This window comes from Capra hircus, chromosome 9 (assembly GCF_001704415.2).
Source record: "Capra hircus breed San Clemente chromosome 9, ASM170441v1, whole genome shotgun sequence".
Taxonomy (NCBI): domain Eukaryota; kingdom Metazoa; phylum Chordata; class Mammalia; order Artiodactyla; family Bovidae; genus Capra; species Capra hircus.
Window position 1 is genome coordinate 54,565,213 of NC_030816.1, and position 24,597 is coordinate 54,589,809.

Below are 24,597 nucleotides of genomic sequence, written 5' to 3' on the forward strand. Positions count from 1 at the left end.
CATGCCTGACTCTGCAACACCATGCACTGCAGCACACCAGGCTTCTCTGTCCATCAACAACTCCCAGAGCTTGCTCAAACTCATGTCCATTGAGTCAGTGATGACATCCAACCATCTCATCCTCTGTCACCCCCTTCTCCTCCTGCCCTCAATCTTTCCCAGCATCAGGGTCTTTTCCAGTGAGTCAGCTCTTCGGATCAGGTGGCCAAAGTATTGGAGCTTCCACTTCAGCATCAGTCCTTCCAATGTTAATATTACTTTGATGGAAACCTTAAAATGGATTCATCCAACCCAGAAAACCTGTGGATCTCAGGAATTATAGAAGTGATTCTAGTCTTCAAGACCACTCCTGATTGGGCCTTCATTCTCTGCTCATCTGAGTCCAGTGATTCCAGTACCAGCCTGAACCTCCCTCCCAAAGCTGATGTTGATCAAATATACTCATCACTCCCGCTGCTGGAACCTCTTCCTTCCCAGACTGACAGGAGTTTTAGATTTTGGTACAGAGGCTCCATGTTTTCTCTTGTCGTCATTTATGGTTCCAGAGAATGCTGAAAGTATGCTTCCCTACCATGCCCCCTGCTTTTTTTTTTTTTTTTTTTAACTAGAAATCCCGCTGTGAATGCGAGCATAACACGTGTGGTGATAGCTGTGACCAGTGCTGTCCTGGATTCCATCAGAAACCTTGGAGAGCAGGCACTTTTCTGACCAAAACTGAATGTGAAGGTATGTTCCAGACAGTCCAACACCATGTGGAAGTCTTCCTTTCCTGGGGCACAGGTGGTATAAACACATGCTGATTGCAGGTGAACTCATGTGTCAAATCCATATGCATTTTATTCAAGACAGTAGCTGGAAGCTCTTTTACTCTCCTGTTTTAGAGTTTTCAAGATTTTATTTTTTTGACAAATATTTACAAAACACTTATTAATTTACCACTATGTGATAATTATGAGAAGTAGATAAAAGCATAATATACACTTACTGTTATCAGGGGTGAATCTGAAGCTTATAGCGTAATATATATGAACTTCTGAAAGTGTTAGTCACTCAGTCATGTCCAGCTCTTTTGTGGCCCCATGAACTGTAGCCCACCAGACTCCTCTGTCCATGGGGTTTCCCAGGCAAGAATACTAGAGTGGGTTGCCATTTTCCTTTGCTGGTGATCTTTCTAATCCAGGGATTGAACCCATGGCTCCTGAATTGCAGGCGGATTCTTTACTGTCTAAGCCACCTGGTAAGCCCTCATATGAACTTCTGCTGAACTATAAATCTAAACTAGCCAGAAAGCCCAATCTATCTGAATTCGAACATTACCATTTTAGTGAATCACATTTAGTGAATCACCCAATCACATTTTTTCAGTTCAAGAGGTGATTATGGCCTCCAATACAGGCTTGGCAGACATTGTAAACTAATAGTAACAAATTATTACTATTTTAATAATAGTACACACACACATACACACACATAGAGAGGGAGAGAGAAATGTAAATAAACATACAGTAAAACCTACTGGATATAGAGATTACCCTTCTAAATAGGTACGTTTATAAAATGGTTGTCAAACCAGTATAGCTGCAGATTCTCTGCCTGTTCCCCTTTTATATAGTTCCTCCCCTAGTAAGTAGCTTTTGAATACCTGTCATCTAATAAATGGAGAAAACCAGAGGGGAGAGGTCATACCCTAAAGCTTAGACTCATTTTATTATCTAGGAAGAAGAAGGCCCCTGACTGATTAGTTATACTTATTAAAGGGTAGGATTTGGGGACAGTAGTTGTGAAGAATAGGAGAGAAGGTAACTGGGAGAGGCAAAAAACCAAACGAGTGGAGAAAGAATATCTATTTTAGCAATCCATTAATATTTTCAATGTGTTGTTTCACATTAATAATAATATAAAATGCTAATATTAGACATGGTGTCTGTGACAATCACAGTGTGCCTGATGAACTATGACATTGTACAGGAGACAGGGATCAAGACCATCCCCATGGAATAGAAATGCAAAAAAGCGAAATGGCTGTCTCAGGAGGCCTTACAAATAGCTGTGAAAAGAAGAGAAGCAAAAAGCAAAGGAGAAAAGGAAAGATATAAGCATCTGAATGCAGAGTTCCAAAGAATAGCAAGGAAAGATAAGAAAGCCTTCTTCAGTGATCAATAGAAAGAAATAGAGGAAAACAACAGAATGGGAAAGACTAGAGATCTCTTCAAGAAAATTAGAGATACCAAGGGAACATTTCATGCAAAGATGTGCTCGATAAAGAACAGAAATGGTAGGGACCTAACAGAAGCAGAAGATATTAGGAAGAGGTGGCAAAATACACAGAAGAACTTTACAGAAAAGATCTTCATGACCCAGATAATCACGATGGTGTGATCAATCACCTAGAGCCAGATATCCTGGAATGTGAAGTCAAGTGGGCCTTAGGAAGCATCGCTACGAACAAAGCTAGTAGAGTTGATGGAATTCCAGTTGAGCTACTTCAAATCCTGAAAGATGATGCTGTGAAAGTGCTGCCCTCAATATGCCAGCAAATCTGGAAAACTCATCAGTGGCCACAGGACTGGAAAAGGTCAGTTTTCATTCCAATCCCAAAGAAAGGCAATGCCAAAGAATGCTCAAACTACCGCACAATTGCACTCATCTCACATGCTAGTAAAGTAATGCTCAAAATTCTCCAAGCCAGGCTTCAGCAATATGTGAACTGTGAACTTCCAGATGTTCAAGCTGGTTTTAGAAAAGGCAGAGGAACCTGAGATCAAATTGCCAACATCTGATGGGTCATCGAAAAAGTGAAAGAGTTCCAGAAAAACATCTATTTCTGCTTTATTGACTATGCCAAAGCCTTTGATTGTGTGGATCAGAATGAACTGTGGAAAATTCTGAAAGAGATGGGAATACCAGAGCACCTGACCTGCCTCTTGAGAAACCTATATGCAGGTCAGGAAGCAATAGTTAGAACTGGACACGGAACAACAGACTGGTTCCAAATAGGAAAAGGAGTACATCAACGCTGTATATTGTCACTCTGCTTATTTAACTTATATGCAGAGTACATCATGAGAAACGCTGGGCTGGAAGAAACGCAATCTGGAATCAAGACTGCCAGAGAAATATCAATAACCTCAGATATGCAGATGATACCACCCTTATGGCAGAAAAAGTGAAGAGGAGCTAAAAAGCCTCTTAATGAAAGTGAAAGTGGAGACTGAAAAAGTTGGCTTAAAGCCCAACATTCAGAAAACGAAGATCATGGTATCTGGTCCCATCACTTCATGGGAAATAGATGGGGAAACAGTGGAAACAGTGTCATACTTTATTTTGGGGGGCTCCAAAGTCACTGCAGATGGTGATTGCCGCCATGAAATTAAAAGACACTTTCTCCTTCGAAGGAAAGTTATGACCAACCTAGATAGCATATTCAAAAGCAGAGACATTACTTTGCCAACAAAGGTCCATCTAGTCAAGGCTATGGTTTTTCCAGTGGTCATGTATGGATGTGACAGTTGGACTGTGAAGAAGGCTGAGTGCCGAAGAATTGATGCTTTTGAACTGTGGTGTTGGAGAAGACTCTTGAGAGTTCCTTGAACTGCAAGGAGATCCAACCAGTCCATTCTAAGGGAAATCACTCCTGGGTGTTTATTGGAATGAATGATGCTAAAGCTGAAACTCCAGTACTTTGGTCACCTCGTGTGAAGAGTTGACTCATTGGAAACATCTTTGATGCTGGGAGGGAATGGGGACAGGAGGAAAAGGGAACGACAGAGGATGAGATGGCTGGATGGCATCACCGACCTGATGGACATGAGTTTAAGTGAACTCCAGGAGTTGGTGATGGACAGTGAGGACTGGCGTGCTGCAATTCATGGGATCACAAAGAGTCGGACATGACTGAGCAACTGAACTGATTTAGTAATTATTGGACAGTGACAACCAAGAAAGAGCCAGTAATGAGAAATCATAAAAACAACTGGCTATGAAAATATGCACCAATAAGCACTCATTTATACTTTAATATTGAGTGTTATCATTTTTGAAAACAACCCATATGTCCAGTTTTTCCTAAAGGGAAATACCCAAGAAACACAACAGATGACTTATATTGTCATCTGTAGTCTAGTGTTGCCAACTGTCCCATAATGGTGACAGGCATGCTAAAGAAACCTTTGTTTCTGGAGATCTATTCAGGCCAAGATGAGACTTAAAAATGAAAACTTTTGCGGAACTATAAATCTCAACTAGCCAGAAAGCCCGATTCAATTGAATTCAAATAGTATTTTAGCAAATCAGTCCCAATCACATTTTTTCAGTTCCAGAGGTATCTATGGCCTCCAAAACAGGCTTGGCACACATTTTAAACTAATGCCAACTGTATATATGAATTGAATAAAATGTATTTGTCATGTGTCATGTATCAGACATGATAGGTCCTTAAAATTACTTTAATCGTAAAATATTTCCTAACTATACATTATCTTTTAAGCCTAAGATTCTGCATGTACTATTAATGTCTTGAGTCTTTTAGTTTTCTGCGCTTACCTCTTTTGCTTTTTGATTTGTGTCTGTGTGCTTGGGAAGATATTTTGGGTTAGAAATCAGTCATTGTTCTGAGAGGTATCTGGAGGAATACACTACTCAGTGGTGTAAAGGGGTAAACCTTAACTGCATCAGATGCCCAACCTTTTGTTTTTTTTTTCCTCTACTCCCAACTCCATTCCTGATGATCCCTCAGGATTTCCACAACTTCTCCCAACTGAGAGCAGACTTTCATTCCTAAGGCTGAGTTTAAGTTGAATGACACCATGAATATCTCTTCTTAAATTTCCTTAAATTTAATAAATTTCTCTTCTGCTTCTGGGATATCAGCAGTTACAGGTGGGAGTATCATTTGAGGGTAGGGATTCCTCCTGTTGTCTCTGATTTTCTGTCACACGGTTATCATAATGCAATGTTAAGTGGATATGCAAAACCCTTTACCACTCTCCACTAGTACGTATCTCTTTAAACAAAGAAACGGAAAGGATGGATCCAACTTATTAGCCGTAGGGATAGACAAAGCAACACAAAAGGAAATTTCCACTTGCCACTCAATACATTTTTAAAAATACTGCTATCATAAAACAATTTAATCTTTCTTTGTGGGAGAGATGGGAGGTTGGATTTTCAAACTGAAAAAAAATTTAAAAATCTACAAAATAATGATAGGGTTTTTAACCATAAAACCTTGTATATATTGTGCTTTTGTTGATATATATATTCATAAGAGTTTATATAAAAATTTTAGCCTCCAAGCTGAGTGGTGTTGCAGTCATCTCTGAAGATTTAGAAACATCTTTCTGCAGCATGACAAATCCCTCTATAAAATGAATTGGTGTTGTTTAATCACAACCTACAATGATTGTATTAAGTTGTTTCTAACTCTATGTGACCCCATGGGCTGTAGCCTGCTAGGTTCTTCTAACCATGGGATTTTCCAGGCAAGAATACTGGAGTGGGTTGCCATTTCCTTCTCCAGGGGATCTTCCCAATCCAAGGATTGAACCCATGTCTTCTGCATTGGGAGGCAAATTCTTTACCACTGAACCACCAGGGAAGTCCAACCTCCCATCTCTCCCAGAAAGAAAGATAAAATGAATAATTTCCTTCTAACTCACTTGACTTTAATTTGGATTTTATCAATCTAGCTTATTTGAGGCAGGGTGTATCTATAAAGTGCAAGGGGTATGTATTCCATTGCTAAGCCTGTACTAACAGTTTCTATCATGTGTCATGAACATTTGATGAAACAACAAACTGCTGATGGCAGAGTGTAAAATGGTTGTTTGTGAGTAGGTTCTCTCTGTGTCCTCTGAGGATTTAGATGGAAGATGTGCAGGTCCAGGACCTGTCAACAGCAGCCAGAGCTATAGGCAGGGGGCCCTCATACATGGAGTGTATGCTTCTCAAGCATCAGTCTTTACATGCCTTAGCTCATGGTTATAAGTACAGTCAGCAATACGAGTTCTAAATAATGTGAGAATACATTTGTATTCCTCTGCATTTCTCTCTAGTTACACTGGTAGCAGAAATCTTGACGGTTTCTTGCAATATATTTTTACAGTAAGATTTTTAAGAATTCTTGTGCATTGTCCTAAAGATATAAAACTGCATATCATGCCTAGTGATTTCTATTTGTGATTATATACTTCCCTAGAATAAAGTTTGGAAACTCTCCATTAATACAGCAACAGTGCTATATCCTAAATCAAAAGCCAACAAACTGAAGAAGCTATTTGCAACAAACCGGACAAGGGGGAAAATATCTTTACTGTATTAAGCGTCCATAGCAATAAGAATTTTTTTTAACTGTTAAAAATAAGCTAAGATTGAAACAGGCATTTCTCAGGAAAAAACTATGACATAATCATATAAAGAAATTGTCACACTTATTTATGATTAAAGAAGTATCCATTAAAACAATAAAAGTACTTTTTAAAAACTTACCAAGATGTTCTTTCATTAACTCAACATATGTTTGAATGTTTACTATGTCTAGGAGCTGAATTTAAAATGTTGATAATACACAGTGTAGGCGAGGCTGTGGGGAATCAGTTTTAACGTGTCTCTTGGAGGAAAAGTAATCTGATATAGCATTTTTAGAGAGAAAGTTTTCAAGTTAATTAAAATTAAAATTCTAGCCCCTGACTAGAAATTGTACTTGCAGGAATTTAATTTGTAGATATACTCGATTTCTATATAGGACCTCTTATAATCCTTCTCATTAGTTGTTTAGTCACTAAGTGCTGTCCGACTCTTTTGTGACCTGCTACTGACATTTATGGGCTTTCCAGGTGACACTAGTGGTAAAGAATCCATCTGCCAATGAAGGGGACATTAAGAGACATAGGTTTACTCTCTGGGTTGGGAAGATCCCCTGGAGGAGGACACGGCAACCTACTCCAGTATTCTCGCCTGAAGAATCCCATGGACAGGGGATTCGATCCATAGGGTCACAAAGAGTTGGACATGAATGTAAAGAGGATACCCAAATCCAAGACTGGCATACAATAGCATGATCTCATCACTGAACAATACAGCTCTCCTCTTGTCCTGATTACTTTGCACTAATTGTACATCTTTTCTCTCTTATTAGATAACTTGAAGGGATTGTGATAGAGATTGACCCTAAGACTCTGGAGCCTAACTTCAGAGTCTGGCTTACGATTCTGATTTGGTGATTTTTTACAAGTTATGGTTTAGTTGGTAAGTCGTGTCCGACTCTTGTGACCCCAAGGACTGTAGCCTGCCAGGCCTCTCTGTCCATTGGATTTTCCAGGCAGGAATACTGGAGAAGGTTGCTGTTTCCTTCTCTAGATGATCTGCCTGACATAGGAATTGAACTCAGGTCTCCTGCATTGCAGGCAGATTCTTTACTGACTGTACTATATCTAAGCCTGCTTTACAAGTTATAGGTGGGTTTTCTTCCCTAAATGCAGACAACAGAGCTGCAGTACTGCTCAATCTTCAGTTGGTCGAATTGGGGGATGAGAAACCAAGGACAGGAAGGGCTGACTGCATAGTTATACTCCAGATTTAAATTGTGCAAAGGGTTGACACCCTTAATCCCTGTGATATTCAAAGATCAAATGTATATACACTAAACATCCTTCTTTACCCATAGGATCTAATACAGAGATTCACATATAGTAATTATTCATCACAGATTACACAAATGTTAATCATTCAGTATCATACTTAAGTAATAATCTGTTTGTTGTAATAGGAAGCTATAGGTTGAATTACATGAAATATTGGTTTTGTAAGATAAAATCAGTCAAATATTGGCAATTTCATACTATTCAGTTTAATTTATATGTTTTAATTTCCCTTAATATATATTTATTAACTTATCTAATAGATTCATGTACTTTCTAGGCATATTTGTATTGGCTTTGTATGTATATTCATATAATGTAATATAATTTGCCATATGGTATAGAAATCTCTTATGTAACAAAAATTATTTTTATATATATCTGAAAGTTTATGAATTTATTTTTCCCTAATGCAGCCTGCAATTGTCATGGGAAAGCTGAAGAATGCTATTATGATGAAAATGTTGCCAGAAGAAATCAGAGTTTAAATATACATGGAAAGTACATTGGAGGGGGTGTGTGCATTAATTGTACTCGAAACACTGCTGGTATAAACTGTGAGACATGCATTGATGGTTTCTTCAGACCCAAAGGGGTAAAGTATGCTTTTTCTTTCATGAAGTATGATTTTGGATTTTTCAGACTGAGATGTATTACAGGGAAAAATAATTTTGATTGCTTCTTTAAATAGTTGGACTTCAAATCTCAAAGGTGACTAGAAATATTTCATAATAGAAGCTGATATAAATCATTGAGGATGTGATATAAAATATTTCCATCTCTCTAGAAAGTCCCATGGTAACTCATTCCAGTCAATCCTTACCCACCAGGCAAACTTTGTTCTGAATTTTAGAGCATAAATTAGTTTGCCTCTTAGTGAATTTTCTAAAAATGAAATTGTAAGTTCACAAAATTTTTGGTCTTCCTTTCACTCAATGTAACAGGTTTAAATTTACCCATGTTGTACACACCAATAGTATTTCTTTTTTAAAAAATGCTCAGGAGTAGCCCTCTGCATGAATGTATCTTAATTTTAAATCCATTCTCCTATATATTTGGGTCATTTCCAGTTTTTGGTTAGTTCCTGCAAATCAATTTTATATGAGTCTTTTTGTGCTCATGTGTTATTAACCTTGTGTAAATGTCTAGGAGTATAATAGTTGTTTCATAGAATAGATATATGTTTGGCTTTATAAGATACTGCCAATGTTTCATCAAGTTAATGATACTATTTTACATGTTCACCAGAAATACATGTGAGTTCTACTTCTTCCATCTCTCTCTAACATTTGGTCTTGACTCTTTTTGAAGTAGTCATCCTAGTGGATGCGGGTGTAATGGGTCTGGCAAGTCAGTCCTAGGCAATCACTAAGTCAGTCCTATCAACGCTGAGTGCTACAGCACATCTTCTATTATGAATTTACAGCAGTTTTTTTTTGATTAAATTTCTTTTAAGTGCCTGCTGGCTATTCTGAATCCTCTCTTGTGACGTGTTTCTTCAAAATTTTTCTTTTTAATTCTAGAAAAGTCATAATTTTAAGTTTTAGGGCTGTAACCCATCTCAAGTAAATCTTTGTTTGGAGTGTGAAGTAATGATTGAGATCTACATTCACCTGTTGTTCCAGCACTATTTTTTGAAAAATACTTTTTTTCTCTTTCAAATTGTTTTGAGCCATTTTTTGAAGATAAGTTGATCATTTGGGTTAATATCTGGAGCCCCAGTTCTGTTCCATGGATTTATTTTTCCATCCTTGTGCTAACAGCACACTGTCTTCATGACTAGCTGGTTCCCATGACTTCAGAAATATGTAATGTGCATCATTATAATTTAATTAAAATAATTTTTTATTCACATTGTGATTTGTTCTCTATTGTTTAGTTTCTAAGTATTTGGGCTTTAATAAGTTATCCAGTGGTTAGTGTTAGTCACTCAGTTGCGTCCAACTCTTTGTGAGCCCATGGACTATATCCCTCCAGGCTCCTCCGTCCATGGAATTCTCCAGGCAAGCATACTGGAGTGGGTTGCCATTCCCTTCTCCAGGGGATCTTCCTGACACAGGGATTAAAGCCAGGTCTCCCACATTGCAGGCAAATTCTTTACCATCTGAGCCCCAGGAAAGTCACATGTATGAATATTACTTATTATTAAAATGGAAAATTTATATTTTGTTTTCATTTTTATAGATGTAATCACTAAGAAACACAGTACAGCTAAATAAGTGGACAGAACTGGGAGGAAATTTGTTATAGCCCTGTACTCAATGTATTACGGTCTTTTTTGGATTTCGTTTATTCTTACGAGAGGGCAGCCATCATTTTTATTTTTGTTCTTCTGTATGTAAGGTGTCTATCTTCTCTGATTTCAAGATATACTCTTTATATTTATCTTTTAGCAAACAAACCATGTGTTGGTAAACTATGGACCCTAGATAAAATTTGACCCATGGCCTATACTTGTATGGCCTGCAAACAACAAAAAATATTTTTTCTGTATATTTGAAAAAACTTATTTTAAAAAGAGGGGGAGGAGGAGGAGGGGAGGAAGAAATGAAGGGAAAGGGAAAGGAGATGGAGCGAGAAGAAAAAGAACAACCCAATTAAGAAAAAGAGCAAGAATAAGATAGAACAAAAGCTAGGAGAAAGAGGAGGAGGTGAGGAAGGGGAGAAAAAGAAGAACAGACCTTAGGTAACTTACAAAACCTACAATGATGCTATCTAACTTTACAGAAAAAGTTTTCCAATCTTGGTTAGACCATGTTTGTCTAAATGTGACTTTCTTTGTGCTTATATTCTTGGTTACTAAACTTCTTGTAATTATAAATTGAGATTGCTGGAAATTGGAAATTTTAGGCCATTATTTCTTTACATATTTTTTTGAACTGTGCTCTCATCCTTTTGTGACTCCAGCTACATACAGTCCATGTTGCTGGATTAGGCCTATAGGTTACTGAGGCTGTGATAATTTTTTTTTCTTTCTTTGTGCTTCAGATTGGATAATTTCTATTTTTGTGTAATTAGCTATACTACTTTTCTGCATGCCATCAGTTATCTGTTGCTAAGCATACCAGTTAATTTTTCAGCTTTATAGCGTGCTAATTTTTTTTTATAGTTTCCTCCACTCTGCTGAAAAAAATCCATGTATTCACTCATTATAAACCTTATTACCTTTATGCTCTTCAGCATATCTAGAGACCTATACAAGTCCTTGTCTATTAATACTTGGGGCACCTCACTGTTTTTGCTGACCTGTTTTTTTCTTGAACAAGGACCATGCCTTAGTTTTTCTCCTCATGTCTAGTAATTCCTGATTAACACAGGAAATTTTGGTTGATACATTGTAGTGACAAAGATTATATTATCTTCTTCTGAAGATTTTTGGCTTTTGTTTCAGTTTATAGTCAGCTTACTGACTAATCACTAAGAAACTGGAGGCTTGCTTTTATACTTCTCTAGAGCAGATTAATAGAAAACTAAAAGTATGTAGCTAACCTTTCTTGGTTGATAAACTAATTTCTATTTAGGTTATATCATGTGGACTAGAAAGTCTATTCAGGTCATTCAACTTTCCTGCTGTTCCTTCCAGTGGGCCCCTTGGAGTCCCCAGAATTAATGTGCAATTAAGGAATCAGTTAAGAATGGAGGGGTATCAATACATAGATTTCATTGTTACCCTTATATGAACATGAATCTTATCTAGTGTGTTTTTTCTTTTAAATCTCAAATCCTTCTAATTTCTGCATGCTTTTGATTATTCTCCCAAGCCCTCAAATATTTGATTTTTATATTTGTCCAGAATTCATCATTGTCATTTTAGGATGTGTTGGACCTATTAAAGACACTCTGCCATTATTAAGCTTGATCAAGTTTTTAATACAACTTATTAAGTGAATCTGAATCTAGAATTTGATATTTTAGCACATAAAAACATGCTATATTTTATGCTAAAAATTCAACTATTTCAAGTGTTTAGTATTTGGGTGAAAATTCCTTATGTTTTAATGAAGATATAGAAATAAAATTTTTGTACACTGTAAATTTTATATCTTAAAAACATATATCTGCATTATTAAAAATTATTTCCCTAAAATCTAATTTTAGGTATATCTACTAAGTACATATATTTAAAATTTAAAACGTACATGTATATATATATACTTATGGCCATGTTTACTTTGAGAATTAATTAGTAATCTTATTATTTTAGTAAAATTGAAGTATAAAGTAGATACATTTATGGACTATCTTATGTAAGAAGGTTTCCTTTGTATCATTGCTTTTTAGATTCCACATATAAGGAATGTGATACAATGTTTCTTATTCTTCTGTCAGACTTGCTTCACTCAGTATGACACTCTCTGGGTCCATCCATGTTGCTGCAAATGGCATTATTTCAGTCTTTTTAAGGATTGAGTAATATTCCATTGGATATATGTACCACATTTTCTTTGTCCATTCTTCTGTTGATGGAAATATAGGTTGCTTCCATGTCTTGGCTCTTGTTAGTGATCCTGCAATAAACATTTGGGTGCATGTATCCTTTCGGATCATGTTTTTCTCTGGATGTATGCCCAGGAGTGGGATTTCAGGGTCATCTGGTAGCTCTAAATTTAGTTTTTTAAGGAACCTCCATATTGTTCTCCATAGTAGCTGTACCAATTTACATCCCCACCAACAGTGTAGGAGGGTTCACTGGAAGTTCTCCTGATCAGCAATCTGATTCAAGCAGATTTTCCCAATTACTATAAGGAAGGATAATAAATTAGAAGGCTTTGGTTTACTCAAGCTCATCATTGGAATCATAAATCATATTCATAAAAGCTAAGAATTTATCCTAAAGAAATTTATTGCTATATATGCCCAAAGAGGTGTTGTTTTTGTTTTGTTTTGTTTTTTCTTTTGGTGTTGCAGTTTTCTCTTAGTTAGAAAGTCCTTCTCCCAATTCTTCCCTCAAATTGCAACTCACTTTAACCTCTAGTCTAATTGTCACTTTTTCTGTGAAACGTTACTTGTATTCATTGTGTTCTTCAGTTCAGTTCAGTTCAGTCGCTCAGTCGTGTCCAACTCTTTGCGACCCCATGAATCGCAGCACGCCAGGCCTCCCTGTCCATCACCATCTCCCAGAGTTCACTCAGACTCACATCCATCGAGTCAGTGATGCCATCCAGCCATCTCATCCTCTGTCGTCCCCTTCTCCTCCTGCCCCCAATCCCTCCCAGCATCAGAGTCTTTTCCAATGAGTCAACTCTTCGCATGAGGTGGCCAAAGTACTGGAGTTTCAGCCTCAGCATCAGTCCTTCCAATGAACACCCAGGACTGATCTCCCTTAGAATGGACTGGTTGGATCTCTTTGCAGTCTAAGGGACTCTCAAGAGTCTTCTCCAACACTACAGTTCAGAAGCATCAATTCTTCAGCGCTCAGCTTTCTTCACAGTCCAACTCTCACATCCATATATGCCACTGGAAAAACTATAGCCTTGACTAGATGGACCTTTGTTGGCAAAGTAATATCTCAGTTTAGGTTTATTTAATTAAAATATTCTAATGTTAAAAGCTACTTGTATTGAGTATTTGATATATGTGAGAAATCTTAGATGGTTTCTGTTATTCCTCTTAATTTTAATTTAATAACATCACTATGATTGCTATTATTAATCTCATATTGCCAGAAAGTAAGGTGCAGGAGGCTGCATAGCCAGTAAGTGGCCACAATGGAATGTGAGCTCAAGGCTTCCTAATTATAGAACCTACATTCCTCACCCCAGATTATGCTCACTCCTGAGAAAATCAAAATTTTAATGTAAATATTTAAGATTACCTTTTCTCAAGCACCGAATTTAATTAGTTGTATTGTGATCAATGTGAAAAAGGTTTTGAAAATTAAAAATTTAGGGGAAAATTACTAATTTGAACTACGTTGTAATAAAACAAAACAGTAAGGAAGATTTATCATGGAATGTGTATTTCTCTTACATTTTCTGTATAAGCAAACATTGATATTTTGTTTCTTATGATGGTAATTGTGATTATAAAAGAAAGAGGTACATTCTAAAATATGTAGAGATTAAAAAATTCTTTGGGATTTTCTTTAAAAACTTTAGCAAAGAATAAAGCACAATGAAAGTTATATGGTAAAATCCTGGTAATCATTGAATCTAGGTAACAGTTACATAGTAGTTTATTATATTATTCTGTTTACTTCTGTATATCCTCTTTGAAGAAATGAATTCTAGCAATTTTGAAAATATAGTAAAGAAATTTTCTTATGTTATTATTTTTTCAATATAGTTTCTTATTGCATATCATTAATTTGTTAAAATAAAGAATTTTCTTCTATTATTTTCTTAATATAATGTCTAACTAACTATTTGTCATTAAAATGATCTCTAAGGCTTACTGGATCAAAAAATATTAGTGTTTTTTATTACAGTTGACTTAAAGCAATTTAATATTTTTGTTAGGTATCTCCAAATTATCCAAGACCATGCCAGCCATGCCATTGTGATCCAGTTGGTTCCTTAAATGAAGTCTGTGTCAAGGATGAAAAACATGCTCGACGAGGTAAGAATTTGGTAGAGGGCCATTGTTCTGATTAAAAGTGAAAAAGTGCTAGTTGCTCAGTCATATCCAACTCTTACATCTCAATAATTACGTTTATGTTTAATTATACTTTAAAAGCAAGACGAGTTGAATTGTTTTACATTAGTTATACATGTATGCTGCTATTGCTGCTAAGTCACTTCAGTCATGTCTGACTCTGTGCGACCCCATAGACAGCAGCCCACCAGGCTCCCCTGTCCCTGGGATTCTCCAGGCAAGAATACTGGAGTGGAGTGGGTTGCCATTTCCTTCTCCAATGCATGAAAGTGAAATGTGAAACTAAAGTCGTTCAGTCGCGTCCGACTCCTAGTGACCCCGTGGACTGCCACCTACCAGGCTCCTCTGTCCATGGGATTTTCCAGGCAAGAGTACTGGAGTGGGTTGCCATTGCCTTCTCCGATGTATATGCATATATATTTACACATCTGTGTGTATTTATATACATATATACATACACCTTCTAGTCAATTATACATCTGTGGTGTATACACCTTTTGATGTTTTGTTATTTATTAGATTACTTTGTAGCTGGCATGGTTTCTGGGGTGAAATGACAGTGCTCCTTGAGGGATGTGTGTGCTACAAAGGAAGAGTGAATAGATGAGATCACAGACTGAGATGTAGTTAATAATACAGAAAACAAGAAGTGTGCATAAAGGACTATGAAAGGCAGTAGGAATGAGTTAATGAAGGAAAAGAGGCTGACATTAATTTAAGCTAATACCTGCTTTGACGATTGAAATTCATGGTGAACTCCAAACATTAAGGAATCAAATGCCAGAATAACTCCTGGATGTAAAAATGTTTACAAGCTACTTCCAGGAAAATTGCTTGCCAAGGTTAAGTAGAAAATTCATAGAATATATCTGGAACTGTTTCTTTATATGTTGAAGACTGGATTCTTCTCTCCTGTGCGAAGGCTAAAATAAATCATGGCTATTGTATAGGCTTTTCCCCCAAAGACTTTTGAGTTAAAAGGCTGGCAACATTTCTTTGGCAGTTTAACTTACCTGCTTTCTTTACAAAGCTATATGATTATGTATTTAGGCCTTAGAGTCTTAAATCTTAAAAGATTAAAAAATAATTATTTAAAAACTCTAATGGTGAATTATTGGTATCATTTTTTATTTTATGGTTCCTTATCTTTTTCTAATAATAACTAAATCACATTAAGGTAATTTAATTTTATTCCCTGAGTTTAAACAGTAAGTATTTTGCTGTTGAAAAAGTGATTTAAAAAAAGTAGAAAAGTAGAAAAATGGGTATTCAATGCAGTGGTAACTCAAATAATATTATTAACATTTATGTGTTAACTTTAGATGGTGACTTTTTCCCCATATCTGTTCATATTTCTCTGATATTTGGTTTTAGCTCCTAAATAACAGTCCTCAACTCTGAAAGATATTAAGATTGTTTCCAAACTTTGTATATTTTAACCAATCTGTAATGAAGATATTTGTATATAAAATATTTTTCAATTATTTTTCCTTCTGAGATCCAAATTCTTTTTTTTTTCAAATTGTGGTATAGTTGATGTACAATATTATATATGTTACAGTTGTACAATACAGTGATTTTTCAGTTACTAGGAAAACAACACATGGTCAACTAAAATTTTAATAAACAATATGAACAGAATAAAGTAGATAGCAAATACTGTCCTCTTTAACCTATTTAACCCGTCTCATTTCCAAATGTAATCACAATTTAAAATTTTTTATATAGTAATGTACCAAAATTCAGAAAACTCACTTTAGCTATAATAATGATATTATGTTAAAATCACTATACATATTAATTTTTTATTGAATTTCTTATGTGCCTTTATAATCTTTGAATTCTTATCTACTCCAAGATAAGCAAATTATTTATTTCTTTAGCTCTTATTTCTTTTGATTCTTCCAGTTTTATTGCAATGTAATTGACATACAGCACTGTGTAAGCTTGGGCTTCCCTTATGGCTCAGCTGGTAAAGAATCAACCTGCAACGGGAGACCTGGGTTTGATTCCTGGGTTGGGAAGTTCCGCTGGAGAAGGGAAAGGCTACCCACTCCAGTATTCTGTCCTGAAGAATTCCATGGACTGTATAGTCCATGAGGTCACAAAGAATTGGACACACTGAGCGACTTTCACTTTCACTGTGTAAATTTAAAGTATTCAACATGATGATTTGACTTTCATACTTCATGAAATTATTACCACAATAAGTTTAGTGAACATCCATCATCTCAAGGATTACTTGAACACAAGCACTGCAATACCTTGACAGTCAATCTGAGAAACAAGATGGCTTTCTAAGTGATCAGTGGGGTGGGATCTACTGGAAAAAGCAATGGCTCATGTCCTGGGCAGAGTGGGATGATGTAAGATTTCATCACTTACTCAGAATACAAAAATAAGGAACTGTTTCTTTCTGGAATTTTCCATTTGATATTTTTCAACTGGGGTTGACCACAGGTTAACTGAAACCATGAAAAGTAAAACCACAGATAAGAGAGGAAAGAAGTATGTTTATCTTATAATTTGTATATGTTAGTAGTGCTCTCTGCTATCTATTTGATTCTGTAGTTTGATTTTTTTGGGAAGTGTTTATCTGGGCCTTATTTTCTTGTGCTTTTCCTAACTCTGTGTGTGTGTGTGTGTGTGTGTGTGTGTGTGTGTATGCACATACATGTGTATTTCCTACTTTTCCCTTTCAGGAGTCTTGAGTTTATATGTCAAGTTCTCTGATATGTCATCCTACCTTGAGTAGTACCTAGACTGTGTCTTTTGTTCAATAAAACCATGATCCACACTCTAGACTACTTAATCAGAATTAATTGACTTCAGGAAAGACACTTGGAGAAGGCAATTGCAACCCAACCAGTACTCTTGCCTGGAAAATCCCATGGGGAGAGGAAGCTGGTAGGCTGCAGTCCATGGGGTTGCTAAGAGTCTGACACGACTGAGCGACTTCACTTTCACTTTTCACTTTCATGCATTGGAGAAGGAAATGGCAACCCACTCCAGTGTTCTTGCCTGGAGAATCCCAGGGACGGGGGAGCTTGGCAGGCTGCCATCTATGGGGTTGCACAGAGTCAGACACGACTGAAGCGACTTAGCAGCAGAAGCAGCAGGAAAGACACTGGTTTAAGAAATGGCTTACTACTCTAGAAAATAATTATAGTTTCTGATCTCCAAGGGATTTCTCTGCTTCATAACAGAGCAATCATTTTATATATATATATATATCTGTCTGCTAATTTCAACCTGCACAGTCAAGTGTTCTGAACAAGACATTTAGTTTGTAGCACTTTCAGAAACAAACATTGAAATAGACATTTTTTATTACATAGAATATTTCTCCGTGTAGTCTTGAGGTCTGGATATTTTAATATCAGAAATAAATATTAATTGAGGGGAGTGTTTCTGTGGCCTTTATTGAAGTGAACAGTTTTCATTTGACTTCTACATAGGATTAAGAAAATAAATTTATTAATGTTCAACAATACAGATATAACTCAGAGATATTACAAGTTCAGTTCCAGACCACTGTAATAAAGCAAGTTCCAATAATTTTTGGTTACCCAGTACATATTAAAGTTATGTTTACATTATACTGTAATCTATTAAGTGTGTAATAGCATTATGTCCAAAAATATAATACCTTAATTCAAAAAGACTTTCTTGCTAAAAAATGCTAACCATTATCTGATCCTGTAGTGAGTTGCAACTTTTTGCTGATGGAGGATCTTGCCTTTAGGTTAATGGCTACAGGGTGGTGGTTGCTGAAAGTTGGGATGGCTGTGGCAATTTCTTACTATAACTAAACAATGATGTTTGCTACATTGACTGACTCTTCCTTTCAAAAACAATTTCTCTGTAGCATGTAATGCTGTTTGATAGCATTTTATCCACAATAAGACATCTTTCAAAATTGGAGTCAGTCTTCTCAAACCCTGAGGCTGCTTTATCAGCTCAATTCAGTCAGTTCAGTTGCTCAGTTGCGTCCAACTCTTTGTGACCCCATGGACTGCAGCATGCCAGGCCTCGCTGTCCATCACCAACTCCCGGAGTTTACTTAAACTCATCTCCATTGAGTCAGTGATGCCATCCAACCATCTCATCCTCTGTTGTCCCCTTCTCCTCCTGCCCTCAATCTTTCCCAGCATCAGGGTATTTTCAAATGAGTCAGTTCTTCACATCAGGTGGCCAAAGAATTGGAGTTTCAGCTTCAGCATCAGTCCTTCCAATGAACATTCAGGACTGATTTCCTTTAGGACGGACTGGTTGGATCTCCTTGCAGTCCAAGGGACTCTCAAGAATCTTCTCCAACAACACAGTTCAAAAGCATCACTTCTTCGGCACTCAGCTTTCTTTATAACCCAACTCTCACATCCATACATGACTACTGGAAACCCCATAGCCTTGAGTAGATGGACTTTTGTTGGCAAAGTAATGTCTTTGCTTTTTAACATGCTGTCTAGGTTGGTCATAACTTTTCTTGCAAGGAGTAAGCATCTTTTTATTTCATGGCTGCAGTCACCATCTGCAGTGATTTTGGAGCCCCCAAAAATAAAATCTGGCACTGTTTCCCCATCTGTTTGCCATGTAGTGATGGGACCGAATGCCATGATCTTTGTTTTCTTAAAGTTTAGCTTTAAGCCAACTTTTTTTCTCTCCTCTTTCACTTTCATTAAGAGGCTCTTTAGTTCTTCTTCAGTTTCTGCCATAAGGGTGGTGTCATCTGCATATCTGAGGTTTTTTATATTTCTCCTGGCAATCTTGATTCCAGCTTGGGCTTCATCCAGCTCAGCGTTTCTCATGATGTACTCTGCAGAGAAGTTAAATAAGCAGGGTGACAATATACAGCCTTGATGTACTCCTTTTCCTATTTGGATCCAGTCTGTTGTTCCATGTCCAGTTCTAACTGTTACTTCCTGACTACATACAGATTTCTCAAGAGGCAGGTTAGGTGATCTGGTATTCCCATCTCTTTCAGAATTTTCCACAGTTGATTGTGATCCACACAGTCAAAGGCTTTGGCATAGTCAATAAAGCAGAAATAGATGCTTTTCTGGAACTCTTTTGCTTTTTTGATGATCCAGCGGATGTTGGCAATTTGATCTCTGGTTCCTCTGCCATTTGTAAAACCAGCTTGAACATATGGAAGTTCACAGTTCATGTATTTCTGAAGCCTGACTTGGAGAATTTTGAGCATTACTTTGCCAGTGTGTGAGATGAGTGCAATTGTGTATTAGTTTGAGCATTCTTTGGCATTGCCTTTCTTTGGAATTGTAATGAAAACTGAGCTTTTCCAGTCCTGTGGCCACTGCTGAGTTTTCCAAATTTGCAGACATATTGAGTGCACCACTGTTTCACAGCATCATCTTTTAGGATTTGAAATAGCTCAACTGGAATCCCATCACCTCCACTAGCTTTGTTCATAGTGATGCTTCCTAAGGCCCACTTGACTTCACATTCCAGGATGTCTGGCTCTAAGTCAGTGATCACATCTTTGTGGTTATCTGGGTCATGAAGATCTTTTTTGTACAGTTCTTCTGTGCATTCTTGCCATCTCTTCTTAATATCAACTGAGTTTATCAACATAGTTTACATAATATTTATTGTCAGTTCAATAGTCTTCACTGCATCTTCAGCAGGAGTAGAATCTATTCCAAGGAATCACTTTCTTTCCTTATCCAGGAGAAGCAACTCTGCATTTGTTAAAATTTATCATCATATTGTGGCAATTAAGTCCTGTTTTCAGGCTCTAATTCTTTTGCTGTTTCCACCGCATCTGCAGTGACGTTGTGCACAGAAGTTGAATCCTGCATAGTTATCCATAAAGGCTGGAATCAACTTCTTCTCAACTTCTGTTAATGTTGATACTTTGACCTCTTCCCATTGTTGGGGGAGTTTGTAGTTTCCTCAGTCTGTCTCATTGCAATAAAAATTTGAAGCAATGGACAGACCAGCATTACAACCCTCTGATAGAATCAGTGTTACAGCTCTTGGATGGAGCACTGTTGTAGCTCCAAGTTACAGCTCAGTTTTATTTAGAAAGTAAAGGAAAATACATCCTTGAAGTGTGAGGGCATTGCTGACCCAAAAGACACGAAGAGAAGACAGGCCCCCCAGACCAATTTTGGCTCCTCTTTTTATGTTTTTTCTCCTCCCCCTGGGCCTGCCCTATGTAAATTGGGCTAGCCAGGAGTGCTGTTTGTTTTACCTGCTGTTTGTTTCACTCCAGTCCTCGGACCTTCCTTTGTTCTAATTTTGTGGGCTTGGGGTCGCAAAGAGTCGGACACGACTGAGCAACTTCACCTTCACCTCCCTTGCTTTTTAGCCACCAGCATTCTGGACTCCTTTTACCTAACACCATTAACCTGTAATGTTCTTAATTGCATTTAGAATGGTGACTTCTTTCTAGAAGGTTTTCAGTTGACTTTGCCCCGATCCATCAGTGGAATCACTATCTAAGGCAGCTGTAGCTTTAGAATGTATATCTATATCTATATCTATATCTATATAAATAATCAGACATGAAAATCAGAATTACTTTTTGATCCATGGGCTGCAGAATAGATGTGTTAACAGGCTTGGAAACAACGTGAATCTCACTATACATCTCCATTGGAGCTCTTGGATGACCAGGTTCATCATCAAAATGTTCAGTAATATTTTGAAACTTTTTCTTTTTCTGAACAGTAGATCTCAACACTGGGCTTAAAATATTCAGTAAACTGTGTTTTAAAGAGATGTATTATCATCCAGACAGAATTGATTTAGTAGATGGCCTTGGGATTTCTGGAATGGTAAATGAGCATCGGCTTCAACTTCAAGTCATCAGCTGCATTAACTCCTGGGAAATTCCATGGATAGAGGAGCTATAGTTCATGGGATTGCAAGAGTCAGCCATGTTTATTTTGAGTTATCTCTGTTAGATTTTGATGTCATCTATTTGTGAGCTTCATAAACTGAATTACATTCCTGTCTGTTTTTTTATATGTTACATACGAGTTTCAAACATTGAGAATACTGTCAAAATTAATCAGTACTGAAATATTTTGTGGGAATTCTGTCATCATTTGTTTTCCTTTGATATCCTGAATTAGCCTTGTCTAAGTTTCCTTTTTATTTGCTTCCTTTTCATTTCTTTTTGTTTATGTTTCAAATATCCCTTGCTTCCTATGGTATTCATTTTGTTTTACATTTTTTGTAATTACATGAATTAAGTTTTAATTTGTTTACATTTTTTAATAATGGAAGTATTTAAGCCTAAAAGTTTGGCTTCAGTTTTTCCACATCCCATTGAATATAGCTCTCTGTGCTGTACAGTAGGACCTTGTTGTTTATCCATTCTCTGTATAAATAGTTTGCATCTGCTAATTCCAAACTCCCAGTTCATCCTTCCCACAATCCTCTTGTCTTTGGCAATCACAAATCCTTTCTCTGTGTCTGTGAGTCTCTTTCTGCTTGGTAGCTAAGTTCATTTGTGTTATATTTTAGAATCTACATGTAAGTGATACCTTATGGTATCTGTCTCTTTCTGACTTATTACTTTACTTAGTATGATAATCTCTAGATCCATCCATGTTGCTGCAAATGGCATTATTTTACTCTTTGTTATGGCTGAGTATTATTCCATTGTGTTATATACAATTGTGTATATCTTCTTTATCCATTCATTTGTTGATGGACATTTAGTTTGAATACCTTTAGTCTTTTTCTTTGTCTTCCTTAGATGATTCTTATTAGGTTTTTATTTTAAAGTAGTATATTTTTACCCCCAAACCACTTTTCTACCTCGTGATAGTCTCAGAAGGTTTATGAGTTAATTTGAAGATACTGATATGTGTTTTATCTTTTATTAGGTCTGGCACCTGGGTCCTGTCATTGTAAGCCTGGCTTCAGAGGGGTGAGCTGTGATCGCTGTGCCAGAGGTTACACTGGCTACCCAGACTGCAAACCCTGTAACTGCAGTGGTGCAGGGAGCACAAATGAGGACCCTTGTTTTGGACCCTGTAACTGCAAGGTACCTTGTTTACTCAAACAACGTCCCATTGTTTAGGGCAAAGGTTATTTTCCTTTGTGCACATTAAGCGATTGGAGCTTCCGTAAATATCCAGTCTGTATTCTATCATAGCACTCCTGTGTCTTTAGAATCAGGTCTGGTTCAGCAAGACACATGCCTTTTGTCTAAAAACTTACAAATACAGAAGAGAAGTCATCTTAAGAATGTGTTATTTTACAACAGAAATGCATTTGCCCCCTTACCTATTTAGTCTGTTAATTTTAAAATATACAACACTAAAGCTAGCAACCCTTTAAAACTACTATACACTCAAATCTACTTTAACTTCATAACTTATCTAATTCTGAAAAGAATTCTCTCAAAGGTTTCATTCTAGATTTTTAAATAATCTTCTGAAGTTTGAACCCACATAGGTCTGAAAATACCATGTTCAAAATCTTCTATTTAATTACCAAAAAATGTGAGAAACCCTAGTAGAATTGATTACATGCTCAGTAATTCCTCCCAAGAGTACTTTCAGAGATGCAACTTTATTTATTGTACACTCTCAGATAATAGGACATCATGCTATCACGAAGGGACACACTGTACCTAAAGCTTACACATAGAGGAAACATAGGTGTCTGACTCTTTGTGACCCCATAGACTCTAGCCCACCAGGCTCCTCTGTCCATGGGGATTCTCCAGACAAGAATACTGGAGTGGGTTGCCATGCCCTCCTCCAGGCTCCAGGGGAATCTTCCCAACCCAGGGATCAAACCCAGGTCTCTTGCATTGCAGGCGGATTCTTTACCATCTGAGCCTCTAGTGAAGCAGTCTTATCTAGACAACTATAAATTATATACTGATAGTTGTTGTTTAAGTGTGCATATGTATACAAACATGAAACCTTAAAATAAGTAAACATTAGTATCCATGTTGAGAATACATTTGTTGGGACAAGAAGCTAAATGTTGTAGTGAGTGAAGTCGCTCAGTCGTGTCTGACTCTTTGTGACCCCATGGACTGTAGTCTACCAGGCTCCTCAGTCCATGGAATTTTCCAGGCAAGAGTACTGGAGTGGGTTGCCATTTCCTTCTCCAGGGGATCGTCCCAACCCAGGGGTCGAACCCGGGTCTCCCACATTCCAGGCAGATGCTTTACCATCTGAGCCACCAGAAAAGCCTGATGGCTAAAAATTGTATTAGTTATATAATTAAATATATGTTATATCCAGGGCTATTTAGATACCTATCTTGGAACGCTGAAACAATAAAAGTCCTGTATACATAAACATGCAGAAAGTCTACAGTCCGTAGTAAACAGTTGCCATGTGTTGAAAAATAGTAAATTAACTACATCTAGTATCTTTTAGTCTAATATCATCTGAGATGAAGACTTACTTGTAGATCAATACCAGAGTGGTCTGTGAGTGATCACTTGCTAAGACACCACCTCTCTTGTGGTGTACATCTTTTGGCGTAATCCTAGAAGCATCTCTAGTATTTACGAAATATATTTCCTGTATGTGCTTTATTCTTTTCCCAAAACTCCACAGAAATCTCTTAGCTTTATCACTTGCTCAAATAAAGGACAGGCACAGCTGAACTTAAAATGAAAGAGAAACCTTCTGAGTCTCTGGAGCATAGGAAATAAAACTGGAAAAAAAGGGAATGTTGTCATACACATACTATTCATAGAGGGAAGATGCCTGGTATTTGCAAAGAAAGAGTAACAAATGAATGAAGGAGGCAGGCCCCATTCATTTTCTTTGATAAATATATCAGAAAGGCTAGAACAGGAGAGCTGTCATCATTAGCAGAGCTCCAAGGGAGAATTGCTCAAGCCACTGGCTGGTCTCTGCCTGCCTAAGGGAGTGATTCCAATCCTAATAAGAAAAATGCCTCTTACAAAGTCACTTGAAGCTCTACATAGACAATTAGAATACAACAATAAACAGTCATTAAGAAATCATAAGAGAGAATGAAAAATTAAGTAAGTAGCATTATTAAAAGAGTTCCCTTCAACTATGTGATATTTTCAATAGATGACTATAAGCTCTTATAAACTAGAATGCTTTATAGGATAAAAACATGCAGAAAGCAAATCTCATAAGATATCTAAATGATTTTAGAAGTGTTGAATTTTATGCATGTTCCACAAAAACATCATTTGACATAGGATTGTCAGCTGATTACTCAAAACAACATGGATCAGAATGCTGTTTAACGTATGAAATGTTATTTAGAAGCTAAGTAGAGACTTAAATTCAAATGAGATGATACCTATAAAAGCATTCATCTCCAAAATGTGTATTAACCAGTAAACATTTGCACATTTATTCTTTTACACTGTAATATATATTAG

At 36.8% G+C, this 24,597-nt stretch overlaps 1 protein-coding gene across 3 annotated transcripts in view; it reads left to right on the forward strand.

Moving 5' to 3' along the window:
* Positions 1-24,597, forward strand: part of LAMA2 (laminin subunit alpha 2) — a 677,281-nt gene that overhangs the window by 259,089 nt on the left and 393,595 nt on the right. For all 3 annotated transcript variants that reach the window (XM_005684731.3, XM_005684732.3, XM_018053196.1), the window contains exons 7-10: positions 609-726; positions 8,054-8,232; positions 14,096-14,195; positions 22,091-22,251. In XM_005684731.3, coding sequence (XP_005684788.2) covers positions 609-726; positions 8,054-8,232; positions 14,096-14,195; positions 22,091-22,251 — 558 coding nt within the window. The remainder of the gene's footprint in view (positions 1-608; positions 727-8,053; positions 8,233-14,095; positions 14,196-22,090; positions 22,252-24,597) is intronic.